We start from the raw sequence: 15,549 nt of genomic DNA, 5'->3' as shown, positions 1-15,549 counted from the left end.
CTGCATGACTCTATGGATCTATTGAGAAACTCTAGTATCTTGAACGCGACTAAAAATGATTGATTTGGGGTCCACAATAGGCACTTGGTAGCTCGTGTTGCAAGATTCTATAATTCTAGCAGCTAATAATGTTCAATTATCCGCCTAGGATGGTCTTTTCTTCATCAGAAAGACCTCTACAACTTTTGGAGGTTCTGACTCATTAAATTTATGTCCTAATTACTTCTATCACTTTCTTTTCTACTCTATATATTTCTCTCTAGAATATCCGTATAATTATGTTTTTGAGAATGATAACCCTAAGAAATAAAAGGTTGCATCGGCAGCCTCCCTCAATAATAAGTCCTCTTATAGAATTTCCGGCGAATATTTAAAACTAAATATTTTTTTGGAACAAAAATATATTTTTTTGATGAGCCCACTTGGTTGCAGCTAGTACCTCACGTTATTACTATCGTTGTTGGGTAAAGCCTGGAGAATGAGCTTGGCGAGCGTGATGTTGGTGAGGGAAGCGAGGAGGAGTTTGTTCCATCCGTCTCTTTGCTCTGCCAGGATACCGTGCATTTCTGCCCGGTCTGCCGCTGCTGCCGCCACCAAACGCAGCTTTGCCACAACCATCTCTTCATCTTTGTTCGGGTTTTGGTCCATGTGAAACTGGGTTAGCGGGCGTATGAACAAGTCAGCTTGCTTCTGCTGCAGGTATCTTGTGCTTGTGCTTGGACCATCCAACGAAGCCACAATCATTGCGGGGCCACTCTCACGACGATCAAGATTTATACGCCATGATTTATTCGCATAATTCGCTAATCTTACATGACCATGTTTCTGTGTCACTGTCTGCAAAGCTGTGTTACTCTTAAGAGCTCTTGTTAGCTTCAGAGCCTCCATAATTATAATTGCGCGTTTCTCTCTTTCCCTCTATGAATTCGATGAAAACAATCAATCCTCAGCTCTAGGAATATGCAGATTATAGGAAAGCCCAATTCCGATTCCCGCTACTCTGTTTATGAAGATGAAGAATAAAAATGTGGGGCGGGCATTTATAAAGGATCCTAGTCTCCACTCGGACCTATTCTGCGGTCGACAATAGAGACGTTGGAATTGAACGAGCTTGCGAGAGTTACATCATCTTACCCAGTCAACTTGACCCGGCCTCCTCCTGATTTTGTTGTTCCCTTCATTATTCTATTTTTTAATTTTTATTTGATTATTTCAAGTGTTTCCATAGCGTAATTGAAACTTTTCTATCTCACAATCCATTAATTTATTATTTTAAATAATTTTCATGTTAGTCTTTCAATATAGTATAGGTGAGAAAACCAAGACAAGGTTTTTGATAAGAAATGCCCTCGAATAGACACTCAACCATTATATGATTTCCTTTCTAAATTTGAAGCGCAACTGTTATTTCCTTATAAGAATCTTTCCTTCTTCATTTTGATCATTCAATTTTGATCCAGCTCTAATTTTGGTAAGTTTGGGGCTCCATTCTACGCATTCTTCATGATAATTTAGTTGTACCCATTCTATTTGTGGAGCCTCATTCAATTTTGACCCATTTCCAGTTTTGGTAAGTTTGGGATTCAATTCTAGGCATTCTTCGTGATAATTTAGTGGTACCCATTCTAGTTGAATGCTTGGATGGAATCTAGTTGTGGAACCTCGTTTCATCTAAGACAATATAGATCAAATTTATTATGAAAGAATACTAATGTAGAGAGTATGTTTTGACAATATAGATCCTTCTTCATTCGCCTATTTTCTCTTTCTTTCAATGACTCATTCACACTATAGCTTTTAGTTAGCCTTCAAGCCATGTTTAATATGAAACTTGATCTTCTACTCTTATAGAAGATTGCGAACGTGGAGTTTAAGGTCTATAAATTATTTCATGTATATTTATTTATAGTTTCACTACCTTTTTATCTATTAAAATAATTTAATATAAATAGATGAAACAATCAGAAAAAGAAATTTAAGCAATAACTGTCAATACTTACAAGTAAAATAGATAATATTTTTAAGTAAACAAACGAAATTAAAAGTAAATATATATATTTATATATACTTCATTATTTCGCACATGTTTTATATAATTAATTTTTATGTCTCATTTTTTCTGTATGTACAAGTTTTATAGTATATGTTTTTTATTAGATTAAGTGTTGAAGAGCCCAAACCCATTATACATCCAAATGGAATACCATCAGTCAAAAAACAAAACAAGGGCTTCAAGCTCAAGCCGACCATCCAAACAAATGGAGGGTTTTTAAATTGTTTGTAGAACAACTACTACTAACAAATATCAGAAATAATGACCAAGAATTGGCTAACAACAAAGAAAAGAAAAAAGAAATAACAAAGGGGGCACTAACACATATAGCCCCACCCATCAAGCATCTCCTCCTAAGAGATCTATGTTATTTCTTAATATGTGTGTACATTTCTTAGTGTGTTTTTCCACATACTTGAGTACATAAATCCTTATATTGCATCCTATTGAAATTATCATATGTAAGAGAAAAGGGATTGAGAGCTACACACACCCTAAACTACTTAGTTTCTTCAATGAGGACAATTTCCTATGATGCAAGTGTAGTGCCAAAAATATTGCACACTCTTGTAATTTCACACCTCACCGTGTCCTCATATTAGACCTCTAATTTATAAAACACTTTAATTACAAAATCCTAACACATAAATTTGATGTTTCTGAAAGTTTCATGATGGATTTGACTTTCTAGATTTAAGTTTTTCAAAACGATGGTGTTATGTGTGATGTCCTACTGTCCGCAAAAATCCTGAATTCAAGTGGTTATTGGAGCATTACCTGAACCCGTGGATAATTTGAGTGCAACGCTCTCGCTTGCATTTCCATTGAACAAAACTCTATCAACTCTTCCATTTGGGGGAAAAACTTGTTCTTTTTCTCTCTAGAATACAAGCACTGCAACTGTTATAAATTATGTCACTTACAAAACCCAGCAAAGCTCTAAGATATTATGTATGTAATTTTCTTGTAGACTTTGTATCATCACCTTCCTAGGTATGTTTAAAAAAAACAATTGAATCAACAATATCTTTCTTATAGGTATTATGTCGAATTCCAAAGTGATCTTGTTACAAATTTTGTTGTTCTTTTTCTAATTATTCTATTGGTTCTTTCTTTTCTTTGAATATTTCAAGTGTAAGAATAGTGTACTTTGACCTTTCTATATCAAAATGTATTACTTCGTTACTCTAAATTGTTTGCATATTTCTCTTTATATATTTGTTGTCTTGGAGGTCAAAAAACCTAAAGGGATATTTGATTGAGGAAAGGCCCTCACATAACCACCCTAAAACATTATCTTCTTTTCTCTTTACATGCAGGTTCAATTTCTAAAGATGAAGCATAGTCTGGTGATATCTTTTGAAATTCTTCCTTTTTTAATTTTAAAATTTTAGTCTTAATATTTAAATAGTTAAGCTCTTTGTAATTATGTTATTATATATATTTTACACAGTCCCTGAGATCTTCATTTTCATTATACACATATAGAAACTTCTTCTAGGTTGTATTATAAATTTCATCAAGAATATGTACTGGACGATAGCACAATGATCACATGTACAAGACGTGTTAGTGTTTGAAGCACACACTTCTAGAAATTTAGTTTATCTTCCGTAATAAAGTGTTGCTCTTTATTTTTGTTAAAATATTTTTCTCTATTAAATATAAGGAAGCACCATTACATCCAAAGAGTATATAGAATGAAGCTCAATCCCATTCTTACATATACAATAGTGACAAAATTAGTGGGTACAAAGTATACGAAACATTACAAAAAAGACTACCCCCCAATAATCATATATACCATATACATAATCAGTAAATAATATCCCCCAAGGGAGACCTAGTGTCTCCCACTATCTCTATCCAAGTAGTCCAGCCTAGTGGACCATCAACCCATCTCAGCTCCCTGCTCCACAAAATGGGATCAACACAGGGATGAATCATTGGGACTGCAACAAGTACATCTAGAGTAGGGTCCCATCTGGTATGAGTCTATAATTCTCTCATGAAGTTTGCCAAGCCTTCCTCAAAGGGAGATCTATCCTCAGAGGTCCTTCTCCATGAGAAGCCACGTGACACTTCCCATGTGAAGATCCAAGTATGGCCATCCTGCAAAAACATATCAAACTTCCTCCGAGCTAGCTGCATAGTCACTGTAACCTACAAGTCAATTTTGTAAACAATGACTCTCCTCAGAGACTCGGTAAGGGATCTATCTCTGCCATTAAAAAGACTATCATTCTTGAAAGTTTAAAAAAGCCATAACATTTCAAGAGAAGAAATAGACCAAAACGAATTAGCAACTTTTGAGAGGCTTTGAACACTACCAGTAACTCCCTCTGAAATCATAACATTAGAACCCATAGAGATGCCAAAAAAGTTCCTTAGCAAGAAGACAGTCAAAGAAGATGTGCTTGACAGACTCGGACATTCTACAGTGGGAGCAAATAGCAATGTCACCATCCCGCTTCCTAATAGGAAGCTTATGCAACAAGAATAACCAACAAAAGGACCTCTTCTTTGGTTCATTTGGTCTCTTCTAAAGGCTGGCAAAGATCTTTAGCCAGGACACAATATTAAGGCCCAAACCCTAGCAAGACTTGGCATGAGAAAGGATGGAATCATCATTGGTAAGGACAGAATAAACAGATTTAGCTTTGAAATTATGCAGACGGGAACCATAAGGCCATTTATATAAGAGGAATTCGGAATCATCAAAGAGGCAAGGCTTAGTGAGCCTAAGGGAGGAGCAAGCATGTTTAAGAATGGTGTCGGTCTTGTGGGGAGAGGGGAGGACATTGTATTTAGTCAAGATATCATTCTAGCTGAAGAGATTACCATAATTGGGGATATCAGCCATGGTATTAATGCCTTTCGCATCCCACGGCTTAGCTGGGAACCCTTGTAACAAAGCAAGAGGTTTGCAATTATACTTCAAATTCCACCAAATTGATGTTCACCGAATATTATACTTAAAGTAGAACCACCAGGGGGGGCCGATGAAGCAGGAATGGAAACAGCAAGAGAAGGGAGAGGGGAGTAAAGAAAAGAAGCGAAGGAGAGTCAACCGACACAACGGCAGAGGAATAACTATTGGGATTAATAGGAGGATTGCTGGGATTATTATTTTTAACATGTCTCTTGATTGGGGGGCAATTTTTCCTTTTGTTCTCTTCTCTCTTGCACAGAAAATAGGCATTAATACCACGAAGAAATTCAATTGGGCAAGAAATAGACTCACTAATAAACTCGATTTTGAGGTCATTTGGTAGGTCTTGACCTGCATTAAATGTGAGCGAGGCTGGCCGAACTTGGGCCTGTGTGAGGCAAGTCACACACAAACAAGCAGTGGCCTCCGTAAAAACCCTTAATCAACCAAGTTGCAGAGCCTAATTCATTCTCTCCCAAACACTTTCCGTTCGATCACTTCTCTAAAACAATTTTTTCGATGAGAGCACTTTTTTTTAATACTAAAACCTTGTTAAAATAATTTTTGAATTCATCTCTAGCCAAGAGATATTTTAGTACAATGTGATATTGCAAGCTTTTAATATTTTGTTTAGCCAAAAATATTAGTTATTTTAAAATCATAGTTAAAATAATTAAGTAGTATAAGAATAGACAACTCATCCTAGTGTACTGTACAAGGCTTGTGCTCAAGCGATGTCAGTATTCCTTCTGTAAGAACCAAATTTGATAGACTATTCTTTTGTGAAGCCAATGTTCCCACACAAAAACCTTTTGCATATCAAAAATAGAAAGCTACGAAATCTTTCCAAAAAATATTCTACCGCTATCTAAAATCTTAATTTATCTTATCTATTGTAAAATCTTATGAGTTTAACAATCAAATCAATAACATTGTGGTCAGATACCTTTTTACATATAACATGGCACATTCCAAATCTTTCATAACAACAATGTATATGATCCCAATCTTTTGATAGAATAGTTTACCACTAGAATTCTCCTTTCCCATCTAACACTTCCCCTCCGTCGAAAGAGGTCTTTTATGATGATACAGCCCTCCATGCCTCTCTTTATTGAATGCAAAATTTAGACCAATTCATTTACACCATTTTCAATATTTTCTAGCCAAGAACACACTCATTAAAGTGGTGCCTATCTTTGATTAAATTAATAATGTTTTAATAATTTGAAACCTCATTCTCTAGAATCTGTTGGAGGACTTTCACATATTGTACACAAATAGGTCTTGTCCTACAATTTTGTTTCAACAAACACGAAAAAATTCACATGTAAATATTACGAGGAACCAACCTTCCATGTTGACACAATTTCCTATTGTGCATATCGTAACTACTAGATGAATGTCCTCGGTAGTTTCTCCTTCTAGGAGATTGCCTTTAAGCTTCCTTGGAAGAACCTTTGGAACATCTCAACTTCTAAGCTATATTGATATTGTTTACTTTATTTTTTGATATCAATCTCTATTATTTTGAACTATGCATGTGCTCCTAGATTTTGATGTATAAAGATGGGTCATCAAAACACGCACCCTAAGTTAAATGATAAAATTCAATAAATAAAATATAATTCTGTTGATTACCTTTGCATCGCTTTGCATGACTATAAATAATCTATAAGTATAGAGCTTCTACTCAATCAACTCCTATTGATACCCTAGGTATTCCTCCCCCTTGAAATAATTACACTAATTCCAAGTTATAACAACAAAAAACAAACATAATAAAAACTTCTAAAACTTTTGTTGAACTACTACTATAGTGAATCAAAAGCTTCAATACTTCACTAGAATATCTAAATCTCTATACATTATAATAAAAATTGGCTTGATGATTGAAAAATAGGGAATTGAGGATCTCTAACATTGATCAATGCAAACTAACTTAGATCCCAATACTTATATTAGATTGGGAAGAATCATAAGCCTACTTGCTGTCCCTAAGAAAGAGCTAGGCACTTGGATTAATATCCCTTTATCGCAAAATATCGGTATAGTGAATTTTGTGGGAGTCCTTAGTGAAATAGGTTAAAAAAGGAAAAAGACTAAATTTGATAGAATGTAGAAGATATAGAATGAAATAAAAAAAGAGTAAAGTGGATATGAGATGGAGTCACATATAGAGGAACTTGGCACTAAAATTTGGACCTAACTATGCTAGACAGAAGATTTTGACACACATAATTGAAGGTGATAGAGGTTTATGAGATGGTCAGAAAACAAAACTAGGAAGCTTTGTTTACCTTTCCCAGAAAGTATTGTTCAAATTAGCAAGACAAATGAATTGGGTTCCCTAGTATTAGAATTCTAAACAACGTTAGATAGCTAGACTTTTAAATGAGAAAGGGAGTTGCATTTATATGCAACTTGCAAACCTTTTCCAAATATTCTTTCAGTATAGGATGACAAACAAAGGTTCAAACACACAAATTGCAAGGATGTCTTTCATCTCTCAAAGTTTGAGCCCATTTTACCATGACAGAGACACTAGGTGCCCTAGTTCTAGAAAAATGGTGTACCAAAATACCCGCGAATAGGGGAAATTACGTAATTTACCAAAGCGGTCCTCAAATCAGACCCATAAATACATAAATTAAGCACATGCTAAAATGTATTATAATCCTAATGTGATTTTGTTAAGGTCAACAATTTATGACAGGAAATATTGCGTCCATCGGGGCTAAGAACTTATGCTCATATCCATATTAGAAGAGGGAGAAATTAGACATGCTTTCTTGAGAACAGTTAAGGGATAGGATGGCTCAAAGTTTGAAAGGGTTGCATCCCCCAAGACTTAGGCTACCATTAATCCATATTACCAAAATAAAAGGTCAAGAATGTAAAAAAAAAAGTAAAATATATCTTCAAAGCACAAGTTTGGAAAAATAATTGATCAAAATCAAAAATATGCATGGAGAATACACATCACATGCATGAAGAATACATGTAGCATACACTACTAACAAAGTATGGCATCTAGAAATAGTAATATCTTCACACTCCTACTAGTGAGCCATATCCACAGTCAGAAGGTGTGACTTCTCGGACCAGAAATCTCCTTAGATACTAACAAGGAGTAATGTCCACACAAATCATGGCCTCTAAAACTAGCAATATCCACAGATGCTTACTAGGAGCCATATCCACAAGGGTTCATAACTCATAGGTTGAACAGATGTTATTATAGATGGATCATGAACATGTGAAGACCTCATGTGCTAGTAAAAAATCTTAGATTTACTAGGTTATCTTAATACCAGCTATACCAAAGACTACTAGCCAAGAAATAACATTATTTGTTCCATAATTTTGATAGAGTGTTGACAAGCATTTTGGGTAGTATACATTAGAAAATAAGGACATTGCATGCCCTCAACATAATCAAGTTGAGGTGATTCCACATACAAACACTGTACAAGAACACATAACGGATCCAAAGATTGTGGATTAGCATGAATATGTGGAAAATAATGTATATCAATATAAAAAATAATAATTAATCTCAAACCAAAAATACAATGGACTTTAAATTACAAAGGAGGAGGAATACATAACATAAAGCAAATGATTCTAGGTCAACATGAAAAAGAATTAAATGCATCAACACTTTGTATCATCCCCGTCAGAGCACAAATCAAATCCACAACAAAAGAGTATTTATGAAAAAATGGAAGAATGATGATGCGGATAGAATAATGTCACAAGAGTGTCAATTCCTTTGTCTCCTTGTCCCAATAAAGTGCCACAAGTCATCCTAAGACAATTTATGAAAGAAAAGACTTATCAAGAAGCACATTACATAGTATAAGTTAAACTCAAGAACGCGTAAGCATGGATATTCCCCCAAGATTAGGTCAACTTAGCTTGGTACCCCATTTAAAAAATCGTGAGCATGTGTTGTGGCTTATGGACCATTCATTATAGAGCCCCTTTAGCTCATCAATCCATAAGTAGGAGATAATTTCAAAAGCAATTCAAATGATGCTATTGCTATCAAAATCAAACTTTGTAGCTTTCAAGTCAAGCTCGTTGACCCATGTTTCATGAGAACCGGTTCACAAGAACCCATCTCTGATGACAATGAACGGTACACTTGGAACTAATTACATCTAGGTGGTGCCGACAAAGGTAAGGAATTGGATCTTCCCAAGAGGTCAGTCAGTCTAGTAATATTGATGGAAATATCATAGTTTTACTTGCGATAGAAAATATTTCCTATATATAAATTAATGAGCTAAACGGGCTCTATAAGGAAAGGTTCATAAGGCACAACACTTCATGAACGTTCTCCAAATGGGTTAGCAAGCTAGGTGAGCTTAGCCTTGGTAAAAAATTCTTTGTTATGTGCACTTAAGTCAAAGCAGTGTTGTAATGGTTAAATGCACTTGAGTCAGAGTAGTTATCAATTTTTAAGCTAAAGGGGATCTATAGTCAGTGGTTCATAACGAACAACACTTGATGATTTTTTTTAAATGGGGTAGCAAGCTAATTGGGCTTAATCTGTGGTGAAACTTCATGGTCAAGGATACTTGAGTTGCAATAGTACTCAGATGAGTTACTTCCTGAGAAGGCACAATTATTGACCTCTTTTAGAATCACCTAGATGCAATGAGTGCTAATTTTACCATTCATTCAAATGGGATATCTATTCTTGTGAACCAATACTCATGAAACATGAGCCAATGAGTTTGAATCTAATACTGCACAGTTGAATGCTAATAGAAATATTATAATTTAAATCACTTTCAAAATTTTTTGGCCAAGGAAGCCCTCACTAAAGTGATGCCTATCATTGATTCTATTCATAATAATTTGGTATTAAAACATCAATCTCTACTATTTCCTAGAGGCGTAGCACATATTATCCAGAAATATGTATCGCACTCCACTTTTTTTATTGTAAATACAACAAATTCAAAATTTAACTCTTACTAGGAAACAATTTTTTATGTCGATGTTACGATAGCAAATGGCATCATCCAATGCATATTATATTTAATTTTGTGGGTAAATTATCAACATCATATCAGCATTAATAACTAAATAATCAATACTATTAAATCAACGGCTAAGACAACTTATTCCTAATACTCTCGCATATAGCACAAAAAATGTGTTTATTTAGTCTATTTATTAGTTTTTGTGCTTGTAACGTTAAAAAGATAATCAGATGTCAAACAAAAGAAATGATAAGCTATAAGGCATATAAGACTTTGAATTTAACACACATGTTACGTGCAACTGTAATTGTGTACGATGTTGAAGCGTTAGTCTAGGTGCGCCATGGGAAAGTCGTCTCTATGGTCATGAATGGGACTAATTTAGAAATAATTTATATGTGGGTAGGGATCAAGAGTGCATAATACGACACAGAAAGTCATGTGTCGCAGTGGAAAGTACCCAATAGCTACACTCAGTAATTGTGCATGTCTCTCTAAACTATACATATTGTTTTTCAATGACTCAAGTCGTATAATAGATTTCTTGGAGTTCATTGTTATATTGAATTCAATTGTTTGTGCAATTTTGTTGAAAATTCATTAAAACTAATTTTTTGTTGATATCACTCGGAAAAAATATTGTTAGAGTTAAATGATTGTACGAGTAAATATTAAATTCATTTTATTAACTTCGCTCGACTAATTCTTCTATTTTTCAGCTCGATTTGAAGAGTCTGTGTGCATAGAATTTCTACTTTAGACTTTTCTGAAGTAACTTGAATAATGTATAAAAATATATCTTCTTTTCAAGAAAAATGAAAAAAACAAGTAATAAAAAATGACATTGGAAATAAAGGCCATAATACTCTAAAATATAAACAGACCATATTATTTATTAGTTTAAATGAATCTTCGAAAACATTTCTATCATTTTTATTTTAAAATATATTATTATCACTCTAACTTTCTAATACTAATATAAATATTTAGGCTAATTATATTCATTAAAAACTAACAAACTCTTTTGTATTAAAACTCGAAATAAGAATAAATGAATTAATTATAAGAGGGACTTCGATAAACTTGATAAATTTATGTTGCCTTAGAAATAAAAGAAGTAAACATAATAATTGAATAAGAGTTGTTGCAAGTTTCAAGTGGGAATGAAAGATTATGATATTCGGCTTGGGATTTGTTTGGCCACAAAACCTTAAAGGAAAATTAATCTTTAATAAAATACACTTACCTAAACAAGTCATAAAGGTGCGTATGTAACATGTGATAAAAGATAATGATAATAAAAATATGTATGTGCTTGAGATCTAAAATAGGTAACGCGAAAATGGCACATAAATTGGACATAAATTGTTGGACGGGAACTCTTTCGCATGAGACAAGTTCCACCTATTTTATGAACGAAGTAGGTGTCAAGTATTGCATTATTATGTATAACAATAGTAATGAAGAACTAAGGTGTAAAATCTATCCTATCAATGTCCAATATAGACTAAATAATATGTTTTTACTTCTAAAACGTTCCTTTTTCTTAATCGTAATTTGAAAATTATCATAATTAATAATAAACTAGTGTGGACCTAATCGGCACAAATGAAATAGTGCATGTTGACTGGGAAGTTGGGATTATCTCACTTGGAATATGGAATAGTAGAAGTCTAAAAGTATTTGGGATTAAAACAAGTAATGTGAGGAAGCATCCCTAGCGTTTCTAACTCCTAATCCATAGTGGCAACGTGGAAACCAATTTAAAAACGCCAAGCCTTAATTGTAGAAAGAAAAATGATATTAAATGATCAAACTAGGACATATTTACCTAATAAATGTGTGTCTTCATTGTCTGCATGACTCTATGGATCTATTGAGAACCTCTAGTATCTTGAACGCGACTAAAAATGATTGATTTGGGGTCCACAATAGGCACTTGGTAGCTCGTGTTGCAAGATTCTATAATTCTAGCAGCTAATAATGTTCAATTATCTGCCTAGGATGGTCTTTTCTTCATCAGAAAAACCTCTACAACTTTTGGAGGTTCTGACTCATTAAATTTATGTCCTAATTACTTCTATCACTTTCTTTTCTACTCTATATATTTCTCTCTAGAATATCCGTATAATTATGTTTTTGAGAATGATAACCCTAAGAAATAAAAGGTTGCATCGGCAGCCTCCCTCAATAATAAGTCCTCTTATAGAATTTCCGGCTAATATTTAAAACTAAATATTTTTTTGGAACAAAAATATATTTTTTTGTTTAGCCCACTTGGTTACAGCTAGTACCTCACGAGATCTTAGGCTCTTAAATTGAAAACTATATAAGAGGCATCAATTTTATAAAGAGAATATTTTATAAACATGGCATTAAATAACTACAAAGAGTTCTCTTTAAAATGTTATTTTTCCCTAAATGTTTTATGAAGAGGGCACAAAATGGGAAAATCGAGAATTATTAACACACAAAATGTGGAATGAGTTGCAAGGCATGAAAAGAGGGGGGCGTTTCGAAAGTAGATGGGTTTTCCCGTAAAACCTTTCAATAGATTGCATGTAGCTAGACATTAAGTAGGACATGGTGTGCCGCTTTTGTGAAGGAGTAAAATATGGATTCTTCTAAAGGTCTAATGCTCTCTACCATTGTGGAACCCATCTTGCCTAGTATTGGACCAATGAAATCCTCAAATCAGTTCTACACACCTAATTTGTAGCTCGATTTGTAATAAGAATCTTCGAGGAACCATTTGCTTTTGGATTTCTATAAGTAATATGCACCTTGGAGGTTTTTTATTGGGGATTCATGACAGGGTGCCTCGTGACTACTCGTGTCAACTTCATTTCCGTGGTGTATTTATGTATTTGCTATCGGTGTAACGCTGAAAGTCATTGCACATAACTGCAATGGGCCCTTCCGTAGTAGATGTGGATTATCTCCTAGCTATTGTGGAGTTATACGAATGCTTGAATGCATGACTAATCTTAAATTTATGTGTTTTGTTGAGATGTAGAGGTGCAGAGCATAATTGTCTTTACAATTGGTTTATGCAAATACCGATAACCTTCTCTTGCCCTAACATTGTTCCCAATTCGAGAGGCATCGATCTTGATGACCTATTAGTCGATCCATCATTACAGAATAAATATTTAATTTCTTCAAGCCTATTTATTGGAGGCAGGGTATAGGTGACGTATCGAACTTATTTTGCAAGGTCACGTTCCAACCTTTTCAATGGAGGACCGGTAGCATCTCAAATTGATATTCTATGAATGTATTGTAACCATGGATGTCGCTAAATGATACATTCTAGACATGTGTGCTATGGAGGCTTGAGATTTTTCGAAACTCTTTCTCAAGAATCGTACTTATGCGTATTCTCTTCTTGTGGTTACTTCCATTCTTCCCCCTCTCTCACTCCCGTTCTCCTTTAAGCATTGCTTGCATTCAAAAACTCTCCTATGTGAAAGGTCGATGAAAAAAGAGAAGCCATCCACTTTATGAGTATAGTTCGTTTGCTCTTGTGTGAGACTGGCATTATATTTTCCTAACAAATCCCTGGTTATAGAAACAAATATTCTGTTGATCCTTCTGGGTAGTGTGTAAGTTCGGCTATAGCTATTTTGGCTCCAAAATGTTATATTCGTACGTCGTGTTATATGGCATTCGCGTGTTATTGACCATCGACAACGCGATTAACGGCTGTGATTTTCACGAATGTCATATAACACGACGTACAAATATAACATTTTGGAACCAGAATAGCTGCATCCTGTAAGCTCCACATGCCTTCAATGGTGAGTTTATATAAAACAATCTTTGAAAAAAAAAAAGAGCACTGCATCGATCACGCATCACAAATCAGGCAGCTTGTAGAACAAGAGAAACGTGAGGCTGAAGTGAGGATAAGAGTTTGTATGGATTAATCACATTTAACATGTATGTATAGCTGTGTACAAGGCCGGAGCCTGAAAAAATGGGGCGTGTCTGTGTGTATTAACAATTAATCAGAAAAGCTTGCCGGCAAATTTGGAGGCAGAATCTGCAAGAGGAGAATGAGGATCGCGACCCAGCTGCAAGGCCAATCTCCAATGGAATAGCTCTCCGTTTTCTCTCTCCTCTGGATCTGCCTCGCTCAGAGTGTCTGAGATGGAGGAGTCCAGCAAATGGTAGAATCCTGCGCAGTTTCTGTACATCTCAAAAACCATTCCGACCTGACCTGCATGGCTGAGTGTGTTGCCCACAACACCCAACACGCCCGCCACCATTGACATAGATAACATTGCGCCATTCAAATTCAGTGCCCCTGCAATCCCAGTGAGCAACGGGCCGGCTATTGCAAGAATACTGTTTGCTCCCAGTACTTTGCGGCTGAGCCCCACATACTCTGCAATATCACCAGTTTTAAGCGTCTCCGAAATACCTCTCAACTCTTCCTCTACCTCTGCACTCCATCCATTGATGGTTGTGTTGTTGTCAGTATGGGGACGTCGGTTCTGTGTTTGATGATATTGTTCATGTTGAGGCCACCACACTGTCGGTCGTACAATCTTGGGAAATTTGTCGAGCATACCGGGGAAGAGAGGCAGAGGATAAGCCTCATCCAATGCAAGCACCGCTTTGTAGGCCTTGGCGAGGAAGGATTCTGCACACTTGTCCTGACGAAGGTGGGGAGGCAGAGCAAGGTTTGTGTGGATGTCAGTGTTGAGCTGACGGAAGAGCCGCGCCGCCATTCTCTGCTCCTCCGCTAGCTGCGAAGGCTGGATTTTGTTTACACCGCACATCAAAGCTGTGGAGAAGCCATACAAAAGTGTGACGACAACGTTATTACTATCGTGGTTGGGTAAAGCCTGGAGAATTAGCGCGGCGAGCGTGATGTTGGTGACGGAAGCGAGGAGGAGTTTGTTCCATCCGTCTCTTTGCTCTGCCAGGACACCGTGCATTTCTGCCCGGTCTGCCGCTGCTGCCGCCACCAAACGCAGCTTTGCCACAACCATCTCTTCATCCTTGTTCGGGTTTTGGTCCATGTGAAACTGGGTCAGCGGGCGTATGAACAAGTCAGCTTGCTTCTGCTGCAGGTATCTTGTGCTTGTGCTTGGACCATCCAACGAAGCCACAATCATTGCGGGGCCACTCTCACGACGATCAAGATTTATACGCCATGATTTATTCGCATAATTCGCTAATCTTACATGACCATGTTTCTGTGTCACTGTCTGCAAAGCTGTGTTACTCTTAAGAGCTCTTGTTAGCTTCAGAGCCTCCATAATTATAATTGCGCGTTTCTCTCTTTCCCTCTATGAATTCGATGAAAACAATCAATCCTCAGCTCTAGGAATATGCAGATTATAGGAAAGCCCAATTCCGATTCCCGCTACTCTGTTTATGAAGATGAAGAATAAAAATGTGGGGCGGGCATTTATAAAGGATCCTAGTCTCCACTCGGACCTATTCTGCGGTCGACAATAGAGACGTTGGAATTGAACGAGCTTGTGAGAGTCACATCATCTTACCCAGTCAACTTGACCCGGCCTCCTCCTGATTTTGTTGTTCCCTTCATTATT

At 35.9% G+C, this 15,549-nt stretch overlaps 1 protein-coding gene across 1 annotated transcript; it reads right to left on the bottom strand.

The window, feature by feature from the left end:
- Nucleotides 1-13,992: 13,992 nt before the first annotated feature.
- On the bottom strand, nt 13,993-15,252 carry LOC131056594 (probable F-box protein At4g22030). Its single transcript, XM_057990898.2, has one exon. The coding sequence runs from the start codon at nt 15,250-15,252 to the stop codon at nt 13,993-13,995; it is 1,260 nt and encodes a 419-aa protein (XP_057846881.2).
- Between the last annotated feature and the right edge of the window lie 297 nt (nt 15,253-15,549).

The sequence above is a fragment of the Cryptomeria japonica genome, chromosome 10 (assembly GCF_030272615.1).
Source record: "Cryptomeria japonica chromosome 10, Sugi_1.0, whole genome shotgun sequence".
Classification (NCBI taxonomy): domain Eukaryota; kingdom Viridiplantae; phylum Streptophyta; class Pinopsida; order Cupressales; family Cupressaceae; genus Cryptomeria; species Cryptomeria japonica.
Note: the sequence above shows the minus strand (reverse complement) of the source record. Positions and strands in the feature narration are given on the sequence as shown.

What these genes read in the sequence shown, in the direction of transcription:
- LOC131056594 (XM_057990898.2), bottom strand. Translation starts at nt 15,252, where the DNA reads ATGGAGGCTCTGAAGCTAACAAGAGCTCTTAAGAGTAACACAGCTTTG.